Consider the following 17,628-nt stretch of genomic DNA (forward strand, 5'->3'; position numbering starts at 1 on the left):
CATACTTAACTCTACTTTTGGTCATTTGGACAGTTTCCAGTTTGAGGCAATTATGAACAATGCTGCCATGAACACTTTTATAAATACCTTTTTGTAGAATTTATATACACATTTCTTTTTTTTATAGTTTATTTTATTTTAAAGATTTATTTATGTTAGAGCGTGAGCAGATGTGGAGGGGCAGGAGGAGGGCAGGAGACTCTGGCTCACTGCAGAGCCCAACATGGGGTTCAGTCCTATGACACTGCAGAGCCCAACATGGGGTTCAATCCCATGACCCTGAGATCATGACTTGAGCCAAAATCAAGAGTCAGAGGCTTAACAGACTCAGCCACTCAGGCATCCCCTATATACACATTTCTTTTAGGTAGGTATATATGTTTATTCAATTTGGGTAGATGTGAGCTATGGTCAGTAGAATGATGGCTCCCCAAAAAGGTCTATGTCCTGATCCCTGGAACCTGTATTTTAGGCTACATGGCAAAAGGGAGTTAAGGTTACCAATCAGCTGACTTTAAAATAATTATTCTAGACTTTTCATTTTAGAAATAGTCTGTTAACTATAAATATAAATATTCCCACTGAGAACACAAGTTCTGATTAATACCCTGCTTAAAATACAGTTAATAATAAATATAATTAGATATATAAGTAACAACATAGACTAGACCATAAATAAACATATAGAACAAGATAATGACAAAGAAAAGTTAACTGCCAAATATCAAAGAAGAGAATTTTTCAAGTGAAAAATTCCCAATGCATTTTATTCATTATGTAGCCAATTCAAGATGCTGGAGGAGATATCTGTATCTTCTGTGCTCTTGTTGGCAGCAATGAAGAAAGAACTTTTTTATTCATTATCCTGTCCAGTCTCACAATCAGAAGCAATCTTTGATTTGTTAGATGCTTCATAATCTTGTATAATAAGCCTTAGGTGATTGATGATTTCCTTGTCAGCTGTTCTCATGTTAAATCCCAACATCTTCATAATAGTTTCTCGAAAATCAGAAAGCTACAGAAAAACCACCAAAAACATAAGATATATCATTAGTTTTGGCCACCTTATTGTGTACAATGAAATTGGTATCAGAAATGTAGTTTTATTAAACATTTCTTTATGAAATGTAACATTCTACATTCAAATTATATTTAAGCTATAAATATTACAAGAACTCTTTATTTAAAATGTCCTTTTCATTTTAAGATTTTATTTTTACACTTTATAGACTAAACTTAATTTTACTGTTGCTTGTTTTTCATCCCTAAGGAATTTCCTTTTTGGACTTTGGATTTGCTATATGGTCATAGTAGTCCTCTAAGCATATCTCTCCACTCCTCCTCCAAAAACCATAGTGATCTTCTAAGGAAAGCAGTTATAACCACCCACAAATCATATCTAAAGCATAAGTAGAGAATATCACAGAATTCAGTTTGTGTATAAGTGGGGAAATAAATATCCTAAACCAGCAGAGGCAGCTCCTGAGCCCACACTGGAGGATGCAGCTGGTTTCCAGTGGTGTCCTGGACATAGGACCACGCAGAAATGGGGAAATATTGAGAAGTCTAAGACCTGGTGGGTCAGAAAACTGGCAAGTGGGAAGGAAAAGAAAAGGGGTTAGAAGCACATGAGACCAAAAATGGCAGTCTTTTTTTTGTTTTTTAAAGATTTTATTTCTTTATTTTTAGGGAGAGAGCTCGTGCCCACAAAGGAGCTGGGTGAAGGGGCAGAGGGAGAGGGAATCTGAAGCCAACTCCACACCCAACACAGAGCCCAAAGTGGGACTCCAGCCCGTGACCATGACATCATGACCGGAGTGGAAACCAAGAGTCCGACGCTTAACCAACTGAGCCACACAGGCACTCCCCAAAATGGCAATTCTGAAGGACAAGGTTTCTGAGGGAAGTGGGAGATACTTGGTGAGATGTTCCTTGGAAGATAGGAGATAAAGGAAAAGAAAAAAGCAAAGAGTGGAAAGTCAGGGACTTCTATAAACAAGAGTACTGCAGAAGCAGGCATCATATGACTTCTCACCCCAACATAAAAGGCTTGCCGGGAAAAATAAATAAATAAAAAAATATATATAATATATTTTTATATTTAATATTATATTTTTATAATTTTATAAATTTATAATTTTATAATTTATATATTTAATATTAATATTTATATATTAAATATATTTTATACATATATAAATATATATTATATATAAATATATCAGTATATCTATATATTTATATATATATATATATATATATATATATATATATATAGGGCTTGACGGAAGACTGTAGAACTGCACTCACTGTGGCAACACAAGAGGGTAGTATTGAGTTAAAAAAACAAAACAAAACAAAAAAAAGCAAGCAAGTAAACCCTGCCCTGTAACTACCCTAAAGTGAAATACCTGAAATTGAGAGGTCAGGGCAATTAAAAGTATTTTATTTTATTTTTATAGATTTTACTTAATTATTTGAGGGAAAAAGGGAGCAGGAGGAGGGAGAGTGAGAGGCAGACTCCCCACTGAGCAGGGAGACCATACAGGGCTCGATCCCAGGACTCAGTTCCAGGACTCCACGATCATGACCCAAGTCAAAGGCAGACAATCAACCAACTGAGCCACCCAGGCACCCCAATTAAAAGGGTTTTAACATGAATAGATAAAAGGCAAATAATATCCGTCCAAATTTCTTTAAATAGAAAATAGCATCATCCAAACTAGTCAGGTGATGAAAATACTTCTCCCCAAAAAACTGCCACGGAGCAAAAGAGACATGTTTGACACAATACCTGATATGGATTAAATTTCAGGGGTGCCTGGGTGACTCAGTTGGTTAAATATCTGATTTTGATTTCTGGGATTGAACCCCTCCACAGGGTCGGTGCTCAGCATGGAGTCTGCTTGTCCCTCTCCTTCTGCTCCTACTATCCCACCCGCATGTGCACACTGTCTCTGTCTCACAACTAAATATATAAAATCTTTTTTAAAAAAATTTCAAACAAGGATTTGCAGACATGGGGCAGGGAGAGGAGGCCTCTATTTTGAATGAGAAATGTTGTAATTCAGAATACAAATGGACCAAAAAATGATATCCAATATGCCTTACAGATGAGGGAGATGTGGTGGTTGAACTCAGGCAAGAATAAAACAAAGTCATCTCAGAAGTGAAGAGTGAACTACAGAGTAGCCAAAGAAGAGGAGATCTGACTGAAAATATAGAAAGGATATTGAGAAGAGTAAAAACAAGAATATAAATATGCAGAAATTTAAAAAGAGAAAAAAAAACAAAAATAATAATATCATGATTTTATGTTTCAAGAATCTTTTAAGGTAATTGATTAAACTACATATTTCTTAAGCTACTAATAAGAGATGTAGCATATAATTCCACAGTAGCCCCAAATTATCAGTTAGCCTTTTAAAAATTCTTTTAAGGGGCAGCTGGGTGGCATAGTCGGTTAAATCATCTGACTCTTGGTTTCAGCTCAGGTCCTGATCTCAGGGATGTGATCTTGAGTCCCAAACAGGGCTCCAAGCTCAGAGCAGGGTCTGCTTGAGGTTCTCTCTTCCTCTGCCTCTGCCTCAGTTCCTTCCACTCATTCTCTCTCTTTCTTTCTAAAATAAATAAATCTTTTTAAAAATTCTCTTACAACACCTGCTTTATAAATGTTGTGAGAATCTAGGCAAATTTAGAAGCACTACCCTCTTTTCCCAGAAGGTGACTCAGCCCCAGACACATGGTTTCCCCTGAACTTCCATTCTTGGACATCTCTTTCCTCTCGCCATTGGTCAATCAGAGGATGTATATGCAAACCTAAGTGAAGATAATCATTTATGCCATCGCTTGCTACTGTGGATTCACCAGGAATAGGCATTTGACCTAAGCTGGGCTTTCTTAGACCCTTTCTGGTGACTCTCTCCCCTGTCCCAGAATCTCTAAACATAAAGCAAGCTGACACACACACAGAGCCCGGAAGAGATGGTGAGAAAAGCTTTAAAAGGTTCCAGGTGCTAATCCTGCAGCCCAAGTGCCGCTCTTGCTGAGGTCTGGTTGCTTAACTCACCTTTGAGTCCATAAGCCAACAAACTCCTTTTTGTCTGGATTAGATAGAGTCTAAGGTGACAGCGGTGTTAATCACTTTAAAGACTCTTAATATAATAATGAACAAAACAAACCTCTTGTTGTTGTCCTGGTACTTTATCAAGAGTGCTCTTTGCTGTGCAGGGCTCAGAAGTGACAGCATCTAACAGCTGATGGACCTTCTCTTTGTCCCCTCTTGCCTTTTGCTTGGCAGAGTGTAATGTAGTTTTCAAATTGTCTGTTTTCATAACTGCTTTCCCTTTCATTGCTTCAACTTGCGTTAAAGATTGCCTGAGCTTTTTGATTGTTTTGTCCTGTGAGGGTTTAAGGTTGGGGGAAAGGGATATGATTAATTAGATCTCTTTTAAGTAAAAGACAAGATGTGTGATATAACCCACGCTTCTTTTCTTCTTTTTTTAAGGCTCTGATATATGGAAAAGAAAGAAAATTCCACAATTTATGGATTAAGAAGACGTGTCTCAATCATCATACTCATCAATAACAGTCACTGAGCACTTTTATAAACTAGCCACTTGGGATTTAAAGAAGTTTAATGAGTATTCATGTCCTCAAAAGTTGTACTGCCTCTGCTAACCAAAATCAGAAATAGAGAAAATAACTGCTTTGCAGTTAAGATAAACATTGCTGGTAAAATGCCAAAAAAACCCACTTATGGAAGTATTTAGTGCACCTTTGTTTTAAGGCATAAAACATATGTTTGAAATACTACAAGTGAAGCTTGATATGGAGAAGATCCAAAGAGGAGTCTCCAAAAATGAATAAAACTTAACTATTACCCCAATAAGAAAGACCGAAATAAGATGGAAAGAGCAAGGACTCTAGAATTCTAACATTTAGAATACCAGTTAACTTTGAGAAGTAGGGAAAAGAATAGATGAGGGTTTCGGTGGGGTTGACAATACCCTGGTTTTTAAGATAAGTGGTAGATGTCTATGCATCTAATTTTATTATCCAATATGCTTTCATATTATATATACTTATGTGTGCATATAAAATAATTTTAATGTTAATCTTTTAAAAATTCATAAGAAACATGCAGCTGAAATAGTAGCAAATCAAAGCTGAAGATAATTTTTGAAAGCATCACTTTACTTACTTTAAGGACATTTACTCTTGTAAGTTGAATTTTCATACTTTTGTTCGACAATTTCAAATCACTGAGCTGTTTCTGAAGTTTCTGAATTTTCTCCTCTAGTCTCTGAGTTGTAGCAATCTGTAAATTCTGCTGAATATTCAATAATGTTTGTTGCTCATTATCTTTTTCTAGCTGTCTGGACATCTTGCCATGCTCGTCTGTCCACAAATTCTTAGTCCCAGAGTTTTCCTTTGCAGAAATCAACAGTATTGAAATAAAGAAGTTGTGCTTTAAGGTGGTGTTCCACATTAGCATACCAGATCTACTCTAGGCTGATAAGCAGCAGACAGTAATACTTGCTTACTTAAAATATTTTTTTCACCATAGATATGCATTATTAAAATAATCTGGAAAATAAAAATGGCAATAAAATTGATGGCTCAGTGCTAACAATTTTATAAACACCTGATGGTAACATAGATTGTATCAACTTTTCTAGCAATGTATTATAAGGAAACAAATATTTAAAGATTCAGACACAAAGATATTTACATTATTTATAACATGAAAAATAGAAACAATGCAAATGTCCAAAAAAATATAATTAAATTACATATGATTGATTATACCCTCCCTAAAAGTCAAGTTACAAAAATATTTACTAAGAGAAAATACTAGTGATACAACTAAATGGAAGAAGCAGGATTAAGAAAAACTATGCCTATAAGTTAACACTGGTTATCTCATAGTGGTAGGATTATTGGTGATTTTAATTATATTCTTTCTAATAATCTGTACTTTATGAAGTTATTACCAGCAAAAAAAAGAAGGTATGCAAATTTCATTAAAATACTGTATATTTTCACTATATATAGATCAAAAGCTAGTAAAATTTATATTTAAAGAGAACCACTTATTCTTTGGAAAAATAAAATACATGCCCCTAAGTAAGCCTGGAGACAAGAAGAAGAAAAAGATAAAGGGGGCGCCTGGGTGGCTCAGTCAGTTAAGCGTCTGCCTTTGGCTCAGGTCATGATCTCAGGGTCTGGGGCTCCATCCCAGCATCAGGCTCCCTGTTCAGCAGGGAGTCTGTCCTCCCTCTCCCTCTGCCCCCCTGCTGTGTGTGCTCTCTCTCTCAAATAAATAAAATATTTTTTTAAAAGGAGGAAAGAGAGAAAGTAAAAACACTTAACATTAGGACGGAGAAATATGCAGAATTCATAGATATAGAAAGTATGAAAATAATTCTAAAAGAATATTTTATAACTCAGTGGCAATAAGTTGAAAATCTAATAGAAGTACAGTATTTTCTAGAAAACGATAATATGCAATCATGTCTGGAAAACTCAAAAAACCCTAGTTAAGAAAACTATTGGATTAATAAGTGAATTCAGTAAAATGGTAGGTAATTAATAAAAATATATACATATGAAATGTGGGGCACCTGGTTAAGCCTCAGACTCTTGATTTCAGCTCAGGTCTTGATTTCAGGGCCCTGCACTGGGCTCTGCACTCAAGGGAGTTGGCTTGAGATTCTCTTTCTCCCTCTCCCTCTGCCCCTCCCCCAAGTTTGCGCATGTGTGCAAGATAAATAAAGCTTTAAAAAAACAACAAAACATATCAAATGTTTTTATTTATATTAGTAATAACCATTTCAAATAAAAATGGGGAAAATATGTTATTAACAATGAACAGAAAATCTATAAAAGACCTAGGGATAAATTTTACAAGAAAGACTTGTAGGAAGGACTTATAGGACTTACATGAAGAAAAGTATAAAATCCTATTAGAGTATATAAAATAAAATCTGCTATAGGGAAAAAGAAGATGTGCCAAATTATCAAAAATTACCAATCACTAATACTATAAATATTTAAACTACAGATACCTATAATAGCAGGAAAAAGGTATATTAATCTATTTTAAATATACATTTTGAAATAGATATTCAAAAAGAATATTTTTATTTTTTTTTAATTTTTATTCATTTGACAGAGAGAGAGAGAGAGAGATCACAAGTAGGCAGAGAGGCAGGCAGAGAGAGAGGGAAGCAGGCTCACCACTGAGCAGAGAGCCCAATGCGGGGCTCGATCCCAGGACCCTGAGATCATGACCTGAGCCAAAGGCAGAGGCTTAACCCACTGAGCCACCCAGGTGCCCCTCAAAAAGAATATTTTTAATTTGTTAAGAATTATATTACAAAGCTGACAGAGTAAATTGTAAATTGCATGTACAAATTGCCACTCTGACAGGTATAAAATTTGCATTGAATAATTACACTCACATAGTGGTATCATTAACCTACTCTATTTCTGTCCTCTGTTGTTCCTTTAAAAGTATTCTGTTGGTGGGTGCACCTGGGTGGCTCAGTCACTTAAGTGTCTGCCTTCTGCTCAGGTCATGATCCCAGGGTCCTGGGATGGAGCCCCCCCGCCCCCCCCATGATGTCCTCAGCAGGACATCCTTTGCCCTTCCCACACCCCACCCCCAGCCCAGCTCATGTACTCTCTCTCTCTCTCTCTCTCTCAAATAAATAAATAAAATCCTTTCAAAAATGTATTCTGTTGTATAAATTCTTCATCTGTCACTAAATGAAATTTAGGACAAGGCTTTATTTTTTCTGATCACTTTCAGTTTCGTGTAAAAATTATAACTTTACCTTTACTCAGAGTTGTAGGTACTCAGGAGAGAAGAGATGACATTAACTGATCAAGAAATTATAAAGTAAAACAACCAAGGAAAATATTAGATATGACAAATGTATGAGCTGAAATGAGCAACATAATAGATGAGATAAAAAGATGGATAAAATCTCAATTTGAGGAACAAATTTGAGTGAGTTGAAGTATCAAACTGAGGCGCGCCTGGGTGGCTCAATGGGTTAAGCCTCTGCTTTCGGCTCAGGTCCTAATCTCGGGGTCCTGGGATAAAGCCCCGCATCAGGTTCTCTGCTCAGCGGGGAGCCTGCTTCCCCCTCTCTCCCTCTGCCTACTTGTGATCTCTCTCTGTGTCAAATAAATAAATAAAATCTTAAAAGAAAAAGAAATATCAGACTGAAAACTCTTTAAGAAGGCAGGATAAAAGGACAATAGGATATAAACTATTAAAAAAAAAAAAAAAAAAAAAAAGCAGGGGCACCTGGCTGGCTCAGTCAGTAGACTCTTGATCTTGGGGTTGTAAGTTTGAGTCCCATGTTAGGTGTAGAGATTACTTTAAAAAAATCTTTAAAAATTTTAAAAATTAAAATAAAATGAAAATTTAAAAAAGCAAAGTGCATTAGGGTTCTCCAGAGAAACAAGACCATTCAAGGGTGTGTGTGTGTATGTATGTGTGTGTGTGTACAGTTGACCCTTGAATGACACAGGTTCGGAACCGTATGATGGGTCCACTTACACACAGATTTTTTTTTCAGTAAATATATTGAGAAAACTTGTGAAGATTTGCAAGAATTTGAAAAAACTCATAGATGAACCACATAGCCTACAGATATCAGAAAAATTAAGAAAAGGTTAGGTATGTCATAAATACATACATATATATAGAAACTAGTCTATTTTATCATTTGCTATCATAAGTTTTCACAAATCTATTACAAAAAGTTTAAATTTATCAAAAATTACACGAGTACCATAGGTCATACATAATACCATCCTCATTCAAGAGAAATAGAAACAAACATGAAAATGCATTGTTAAATGAATAATTGCATAAAATTAACTGTACTACATACTGTACTACTATAATAATTTTGTAGCTACCTCCTGTTGCTATTGCAGTAAGTTCAAGTGTTGGGACTATCTGTGGCACTAATTGTGTGTGAGCAGTTGATCTCTCCAGTAAATTTCATATTGTGGTAAAAAATGATCTCTCGCAGTTCTTGCATGTTTTTTCATCATGTCTAATTCAATACTATAAACTTTAAATAACACCATGGACCCTACAAAGTATCAAATACCTTGGTCAAGTTTAGTGGTTATCTAAAAATAACTAGAACCAAGTAAAAGGAAACAAAAAGAAAACAAAAAGCAATGCAAAAATTAAAAGTTTAGAGATTCTCAGCACAATTGGGGACTGAGATCAACAATCAAAGGGACAAGATATTCCTATAAATATTAGGTAAAAGAAAGTATGGTTCTTAGTTAAAGAACAAACAACATAAGAATAAAAATAGAGGGGCGCCTGGGTGGCTCAGTGGTTAAAGCCTCTGCCTTCGGCTCAGGTCATGATCTCAGGGTCCTGGGATCGAGTCCCGCATCGGGCTCTCTGCTCAGCAGGGAGCCTGCCTCCTCCTCCTCTCTCTCTCTGCCTACCTGTGATCTGTCTGTCAAATAAAAAAAAAAAAAAAAAAAAAAAAGAATAAAAATAGAACGTACAATTTTAAAACCAGGAGAAAAAAATTCTATCTATCTTAATAGAAACCAAGAAAGAAGACACCCCCATCAAAAGAAAAGTAAAATATTTGGAAATCATGAAATAAGTTAGGACAATCACATACTAATACAATAATTGCAATAAAGATAAATATGTTAAATTCACCAATTGGATAACTCCCTAATTTGATTTTTTAAAAATACAACCATATACTGTCTTTAATGACAAAGATGGAGAAAGGCAAAAAATAAAAGGATAAAAAGACATATCAGGCAAACACGAACCAAAAGATCATTGCACTAGTAACCATAATTTCTGAAAATGGAGAATTTAAGGCAACATTTTATAAAGCACAAGAAAGAGACTGTTTTATAGTGCTTAAAAGAACAAGATAGCAAAGACTGTCATGAGTGCACATGCTCCAGTAATCTCTAAAGAATAAAATGACAGAACTGCAAAGTTACATGGATGAACAAAAAATTATCCTTAGAGAATTAGGATCCCTTTCCCAGAATCAAGGATATAAAAATAATCAGAGATACTGACAATTTGAACCATATGGATAATATGCTTTAGTACTAGCTATATATGGAACTTTATACCCAACAGAGAACACATTCTTATAAACACACATGGAACAGCTACAAAAATCAACCAAGTATTCAGCCATGTAAGAAGTCTCAGTAAATTCTCAAGGATCATATACTTCCAGCATGTTGTAATAAAATACAAAATTTTTAAAATCTCATACATCTGGAAACTTTAAAATGTGTTACTATATTTAAAATGAAAAATAAGGAAAATACTGGTTCAAATGTTGTTCAGTCTCTAAACTTGACCAATAGTTGTCAATATTTGTGAAACAAAGCTAAAGTACCTCTTGACAGAAAATTATGATTAAAATAAGTATATTTATCAGGATGTTTGAAAAATTAAACATAAACCAGTTACTCTTAATCTCTTTTTATTCTTCCTTTCCTTTCTTTTCCTCTCTGGACAATTCAGTCCTAAAGCCATTAAGTGGGCAGAACAAAGTAGGCTCCAGAATGTGGCCCAAGCAGGGCAATAAAAGTGGGCACAGGGGAGGGGTGCTCTGCAGAGGGACTTAGAGCCTGACTGGGGTGAGAGGAGAGCCCACATGGGGAGGTGACCTGCCATGGAGTGTAAGGGTCTGAACAGGGTGAAGAAGACATGCACACAGTTTTGGAAATTAACAAGAATAGGCTGGAACCCAAATAGGAAAACAGGTAAAGGAAACAGGCAAATACTAAAAAGCCTAAAGACTAAAAATCAAAAAGGAAATGCTCCAACTCATTAATATTGAAAGAAATGGGGGCGCCTGGGTGGCTCAGTGAGTTAAAGCCTCTGCCTTCAGCTCGGGTCATGATCCCAGGGTCCTGGGATCGAGCCCCGCATCTAGCTCCCTGCTTGGTGGGGAGCCTGCTTCCCCCTCTCTCTCTGCCTGCCTCTCTGCCTGCTTGTGATTTCTGTCTGTCAAATAAATAAATAAAATCTTTTAAAAAAATATTGAGAGAAATGCATATTAAATTCGCAATCAGGGCGCCTGGGTGACTCAGTGGGTTAAGCCACTGCCTTCGGCTCAGGTCATGATCTCAGGGTCCTGGGATCGAGTCCTGCATCGGGCTCTCTGCTCAGCAGGGAGCCTGCTTCCCTCTCTCTCTCTCTCTCTGCCTGCCTCTCTGTCTACTTGTGATCTCTCTCTGTCAAATAAATAAATAAAATCTTTTAAAAAAAATTAAAAAAAATTTGCAATCATTTTATACCCAATGAAATGGAAAAAAATCAGGAAGCTGGTTAATGCTAAGAAATTACAAGAACGTGGAGATTCAAGAACCCTCATGTATCACTGGTGGGACTATCATTCTGTGAGAGCTGACTGGCTTAATCAAATTAATCACTTAATCAAATTAAGTATATGTATAATCCTAACACAATGAGCCACCAATTCCAGTCTTGAGCAAACACCCCTAAGATTCTCTGACAGGCCTATAGGGGAACTTGTACAAAGATGCTGGTAGCAGTGTTTGTGGTGGCAGAAAGAAAAAGGTAACCAAGGCATTCATCACCAAGGAGTGGATAGGCAGAGCATGGCAGATAAGCATCCCGTAGAACTCCATGTAATAGAAGCAATGAACTAGATGAACACATAGCATCACTAAGTCTATCTTTTTTAAAAAGATTTTATTTATTTATTTGACAGACAGAGATCACAAGTAGGCAGAGAGGCAGGGAGAGAGAGAGGGAAGCAGGCTCCCTGCCGAGCAGAGGGCCCGACTTGGGGCTCGATCCCAGGACCCTGGGATCATGACGTGAGCCAAAGGTAGAGGCTTTAACCCACTGAGCCACCCAGGCGCCCCTCACTAAGTCTATCTTAAAGATACAATGCTGAGTTATTATAATTATATTAATGATAAATTAATAACATATTAAAATTATATTTAAAAGAACATACTATTGACCCATGAACAACATGGGTGTGAACTATGCCAGTCCACTTATTTTTTGAGAAATAGAGTACAGTACTGTCAATGCATTTTATGATTTTTCTTAACATTTTCTTTTCTCTAGCTTACTTTATTTTAAGAATACAGTATATATAAATATGGCATACAGAATATGTGTTAATTGACTATGTTATCAGCAAGGCTGATAATTGACTATGTTATCAACAGTAGGCTGTTAGTAATTAAGTTTTGGGGAGAGTCAAAACTTACACATGGGGATTTTCAACTACATGGGGAGGGTGTTAATGACACTCACCCCCACACTGTTCAAGGGTCAACTATATAAACAAAAAGATACACATTAAACACATTAGATTGATCTCCTTTGTTTTTGTTTCAGGTTGGCTCATGCTGTGCAGGGCTTGAACTCACAACCCTGAGATCAAGTCCTGAGCTGAGATTAAGAGTTGGATATTTAACTGCCTGAGCCACCCACGCACCCCAGATTGAACTTTGTAAGAGGGAATGGGAAAATGGACTTAAATGGAATAAATAATAATAAATAAGAGAAAGCCCTTCCACGGCCCAAGATAATTCCTGTGTTAGGAACCACAGAGTTTGATTAACTCTGCATCTGAGGTTCCAAACTGTGAGGAGTACAGAGGCAAAGGAATCTAAGAAACCAACATTTAAAAAAAAAAGAAAGAAAGAAAAAAAAGAAACCAACATTTAAAAAGGGGGGTGGCACTCAACCTTACTAGTTAGTAATCAGGGAAATGTTAAAACTGTACTATTTTAACTCAACTCTCTCTCTCCCTCTCTCTGTGTCTCTAAAAGAATGACATCTCGGGGTGCATGGGTGGCTCAGTCAGTTAAGCATCTGCCTTCCTTCAGGTCATAATCCCAGGGTCCTGGGATTGAGCCCCACATTGGGCTCCCTGCCCAGCGGGAAGTCTGCTCTTCCCTCTCCCACTCACCCTGCTTCTCTGGCTGTGTCTCTGTCAAATAAATGAAGTCTTCAAAAAAAAAAAAAAAAAAAAGGACATCTCCAATGCTGGCTAGACTATGAAAAGAAAGAGCTACTCCTATATTTCTGTTCGGAAAGTAAATTCCTTCCGCCTTTTGGAAGTAGTATTTTGGCAGTAGCTATTGAAATTTAAAATACTCATACACTGTGATCCTACAATTTCACATGTAGAACTCAGTCTCATAGGGGCAGAAAGCACCAATGTGGAAAGATATATGTATAAGTCTATTTACTGGTCCATTATTAGCAGTGGTATAAAAGGTGGAAATATTTTGATAGTCCATCAGTTGGGAACTGATCAAATAAGTAAGTTCTATAAACTCTGTGGACCACTCTGCAGCTATTAAAGGAATGAGGTAGGGCGCCTGGGTGTCTCAGTGGGTTAAGCCTCTGCCTTCAGGTCAGGTCATGATCTCAGGGTCCTGGGATCGAGCCCTGCATCGGGCTCTCTGCTCAGCAGGGAGCCTGTTTCCCCTCTCTCTGCCTGCCTCTCTGCCTACTTGTGATCTCTCTCTCTCTGTGTGAAATAAATTAAAAAAAAAAAAAAAATTTAAAAAAAAGGTGGGGTGCCTGTGTGGCTCAGTGGGTTAAAGCCTCTGCCTTCAGCTCAGGTCATGATCCCAGGGTCCTGGGATCGAGCCCCACATCGGGCTCTACCCTCAGCAGGGAGTCTGCTTCCTCCTCTCTCTCTCTCTCTGCCTGCCTCTCTGCCTACTTGTGATCTCTGTCTGTCAAGTAAATAAATAAAATCTAAAAAAAAAAATTGTTAAAGGAATGAGTTAAACCTTTATCTTTTCACCTAAGAAAAAACCATGAGGTACTTAACTTTTCACTATGTAAGAAGAATATTTGACTAGCATAGTCCCAGTTTTATAAAAATACCACCACCCACATATATGTACTTGTATATTTCCATAACCATGGCAATAGTTGTAGAAGATATATACACTACTGGTTACTGAGGGAAAATAGGCAGAAAGAAAGTTGAGGAAAATTATTCTTTCCTCAAACCTTTTAACTTGGTTTCAAGAGTTGTAGAAAGCGTGTGTTAACTGAATATTCTTAAAATCTAAAATAGCGTTTTAAAATGTTTGCAGGGAAATGAATAATCATAGAACTGATGCTTTCATGTCTTCCTTACAGACACAGAGAAGTGGAGAGTAAAGAAGGTACTGGTCTACATAGTAATTACTGAGGAATAGCATTGCTGGTCCCTCCTTGATACTCCTCGTATCTTGCTGACACAGTTCCTTATGTCCTACCTGTACAATCATTTCTTGGAGCTCCTTTGCTTCCAATCCCCTTTTTAAAGTACATTAAGAAATACACTAACAACTGTCCTCCAAATGAATATGGAATATGTGTGTATTAGAGAAATGAGAGGTATGGAACAAAGAGAAGCTTTTTTATAAAAGCAGAAGGTTTAGGGACGCCTGGGTGGCTCAGTTGGTTGAGCAGCTGCCTTCGGCTCAGATCATGATCCCAGCGTCCTAGGATCGAGTCCCACATCGGGCTCCTTGCTTGGCGGGGAGCCTGCTTCTCCCTCTGCCTCTGCCTGCCATTCTGTCTGCCTGTGCTTGCTCTCTCTCCCTCTCTCTCTGACAAATAAATAAAAAATCTTAAAAAAAAAAAAAAGCAGAAGGTTTAAAGATTTGTAGCAAATTTTCCTCTCTTTTCCCATATTAAGTATAAATAGCACTAACAGCATTCATAATATCTAATATCAAATCAACATTAGATAATATAACAAAATCTGATCATTTTCATTGTCAGAGAAATGCCTTATCCAGGAAAGTCTTACTTTATTCCTGTCCAAGGCTAAACTCTCTTGAAAAAAGTCATTAACAGCAGTTTTTCCTTCCAGATGTTTCCAAGGTCTTTTTTGTTCCCTACACCTGTCTTGCATTGGGGATGATTCTCCAGAGGCTTCTTCAGAGTGACGCTGCAGCTGCGCCAGGCGCCGAGTGAGCTTCAGAACTTCCTGCTGCAGGCCTTCGGTCCTCTGTGGGGAGAAGGAGAGCCAAGACTCCTGAGGGCCCACAATTTCTATTTCATTTCAAAACTATGTGCAAGGGCGCCTGGGTGGCTCAGTGGGTTAAGCCTCTGCCTTTGGCTCAGGTCTGATCCCAGTGTCCTAGGATCGAGCCCCGCATCGAGCTCTCTGCTCAGCGGGGAGCCTGCTTCCTCCTCTCTCTCTCTGCCTGCCTCTCTGCGTACTTGTGATCTCTGTCTGTCAAATAAATAAATAAAATCTTTAAAAAAAAAAAAACTATGTGCAAGTGCTACCGACACCGACACTGTAGTAATGTTACGTTACTAACTAGGTGAGTAGGGAAGATTTAAGATGCAACAGATATCAGCTGGTTTTAGAAAAAGAAATGGACAGGTCTGGAACAAGAGCAAGACGTGAACATGGGGAAGCAAAAGAAAGCAAGGAAGTATGCGACAATGAAGCGAATGCTTAGTCTCCGAGATCAGAGGCTTAAAGAAAAGGATAGATTAAAACCTAAAAAAAAAAGAAAAGAAAGATCCCAGTGCACTCAAGGAAAGAGAAGTCCCCCAACATCCTTCCTGCTTATTCTTCCAATATAACACTCAGCTGGGCCCACCTTACCACATCCTGGTTGATACCAACTTTATCAACTTTTCCATTAAAGCCAAACTTGACTTAGTACAGTCAATGATGGACTGTCTTTATGCCAAGTGTATCCCTTGTATAACTGACTGTGTAATGGCTGAAATTGAGAAACTGGGGCAGAAGTATCGAGTGCTCTAAGGATTGCCAAGGATCCAAGATTTGAACAATTACCATGCACACACAGAGGAACCTACGCAGATGACTGCTTAGTGCAGAGAGTAACTCAGCACAAGTGTTACATTGTGGCCACAGTTGACCGAGACCTTAAACGAAGGATCCGGAAGATTCCTGGAGTTCCCATCATGTACATTTCTAACCATAGGTACAACATTGAGCGGATGCCAGATGATTACGGAGCCCCTCGGTTCTAATTCTTAAAAGATAGAGTTCCTCTGCCTTCCTTTACCAACTTTTTCTATTGCCGGTTCATATTAGCAACATGCTATAGCATGAATTATTCTTCTTACCCTTTTCCTGTTATGAGCTGAGTATGGTTAAATACACTCACTTTTTGGTATTGTTTTGAGATTGATAATTTGTATCATTTTAAATATTGTTGCATTTTTTTTATAAATCAGATGATTGCTCATATAAAAAAAAAGAAATGGACAGGTCTGATATATAAAATGAGACATTTTAGTGAGCACTGAGAAATAAAATTGTATAATGAATTTTAAGCAAAAAGTGAAAGAAAAAATTGGAACTCTACAATAAACAGAGGACAGCAGATTTTTCGAACACATTTAACCTAAGCAATACCTATCTTCGTTTGAATTTTAAGTGAAGGGGCATGAGATGGTACTCAATTGATGTGGACATGACAAGAAGATAGAGCCACTGAAACTTGCTCGTTCAGTCTTTTCATAGAGTTGGCCAATACATTCAAAGAATGACCTGAAAATGGATTTACTGCACTGGCGGGCCTGAGCAGTATTTAGGCATGATGGACACATTATCTTCACCATACCACCATACCACTATTTTTAAGCCAGGATTCACTGAGCTTACCCTGAGCTGTACTAAGCATTTATCATGTATTAATCCATTTAACCCTTACCACTCTGTGAGATAGGAGCTATGCCCTTGCAGTCCTCAGCCCCACACCATCCCACCAAATTTTACAAATGAAACTGAGGCCCAGAGAGAATAAGCAATCTGTCCAAGAGCACACAGCTGGTAATGGCTGAGCTGGGATTCATACCTGGGCTCTCTGCTCTTAATAAAAACACTACACTACCTCTGCTGTAATAATGGGCATCCTTTTTTCCTTTTATCATTGTAGTAGTAAAAATAAAATCAAAGTTAAAATTCAGAGCCACAGAATTTACTAAATCAGCTAATATCAAAATTGACACGTTAAAAGTAACAAATTTGAAAGAATGACTTATCTGTCAATACACTTACAGACTTCCAAGATTGTTCTTTTGCACCAATTTCCTGAATCCTCTGTTTCACAGCCTCCTCGGTAGCTGGTATGGGGACAACATTGTTGCTCAGAAGAGTAGCCAACTGACTGAGGAATTTCTGGTAGTGGGATCGTGCACTTTTGGTTTCCCAGCTGAATGAATGTGGAGGTCTGTCCAACTCATATTTTTGTTTTTCCTTATGGATTGAATCTTCTTGACACTTATCCCAAATTTTCTGCCCATCTTTTGGTCCTTCAGAATGAAAAATGTCTCTTTCAGAGTTCTTGGTCAGGATATCTTCACCTTTATCCTAAATATGCCAACACACATGTTAAACTTCCCATTTGGAATTTAATATGATTTTAATTCCTTTTTTGAAATATAAATTTACGGGGCGCCTGGGTGGCTCAGTGGGTTAAGCCGCTGCCTTCGGCTCAGGTCATGATCTCAGAGTCCTGGGATCGAGCCCCGCATCGGACTCTCTGCTGTCTAGGGGAGCCTGCTTCCTCCTCTCTCTCTGCCTGCCTCTCTGCCTGCTT

At 37.6% G+C, this 17,628-nt stretch overlaps 1 protein-coding gene, 1 long non-coding RNA gene and 1 pseudogene across 3 annotated transcripts in view; 2 read left to right on the forward strand and 1 right to left on the reverse strand.

The window, feature by feature from the left end:
- Positions 1–716: 716 nt before the first annotated feature.
- Positions 717–17,628, reverse strand: part of LOC111140637 (golgin subfamily A member 6-like protein 22) — a 47,023-nt gene continuing 30,111 nt past the window's right edge. Inside the window, exons 5-9 of one of the 2 annotated variants that reach the window (XM_022492834.1) lie at positions 17,088–17,399; positions 14,847–15,047; positions 5,204–5,431; positions 4,182–4,400; positions 717–1,015 (exon numbers count right to left, since the gene is read on the reverse strand). In XM_022492834.1, the coding sequence (XP_022348542.1) occupies positions 854–1,015; positions 4,182–4,400; positions 5,204–5,431; positions 14,847–15,047; positions 17,088–17,399 (1,122 nt within the window). In that variant the 3' untranslated portion in view covers positions 717–853. The remainder of the gene's footprint in view (positions 1,016–4,181; positions 4,401–5,203; positions 5,432–14,846; positions 15,048–17,087; positions 17,400–17,628) is intronic. The other variant, XM_022492835.1, reaches the window with a different exon arrangement.
- Positions 5,150–17,192, forward strand: LOC111140640. Its single transcript, XR_002640164.1, has 3 exons — positions 5,150–5,222; positions 5,375–5,477; positions 17,141–17,192. It is a non-coding gene; the product is annotated as an uncharacterized LOC111140640 (long non-coding RNA).
- On the forward strand, positions 15,458–16,237 carry LOC111140639 (annotated as a pseudogene).

The sequence above is a fragment of the Enhydra lutris genome, unplaced genomic scaffold, assembly GCF_002288905.1.
Source record: "Enhydra lutris kenyoni isolate GAN:26980312 unplaced genomic scaffold, ASM228890v2 scaffoldscaffold4, whole genome shotgun sequence".
NCBI classification, from domain to species: domain Eukaryota; kingdom Metazoa; phylum Chordata; class Mammalia; order Carnivora; family Mustelidae; genus Enhydra; species Enhydra lutris.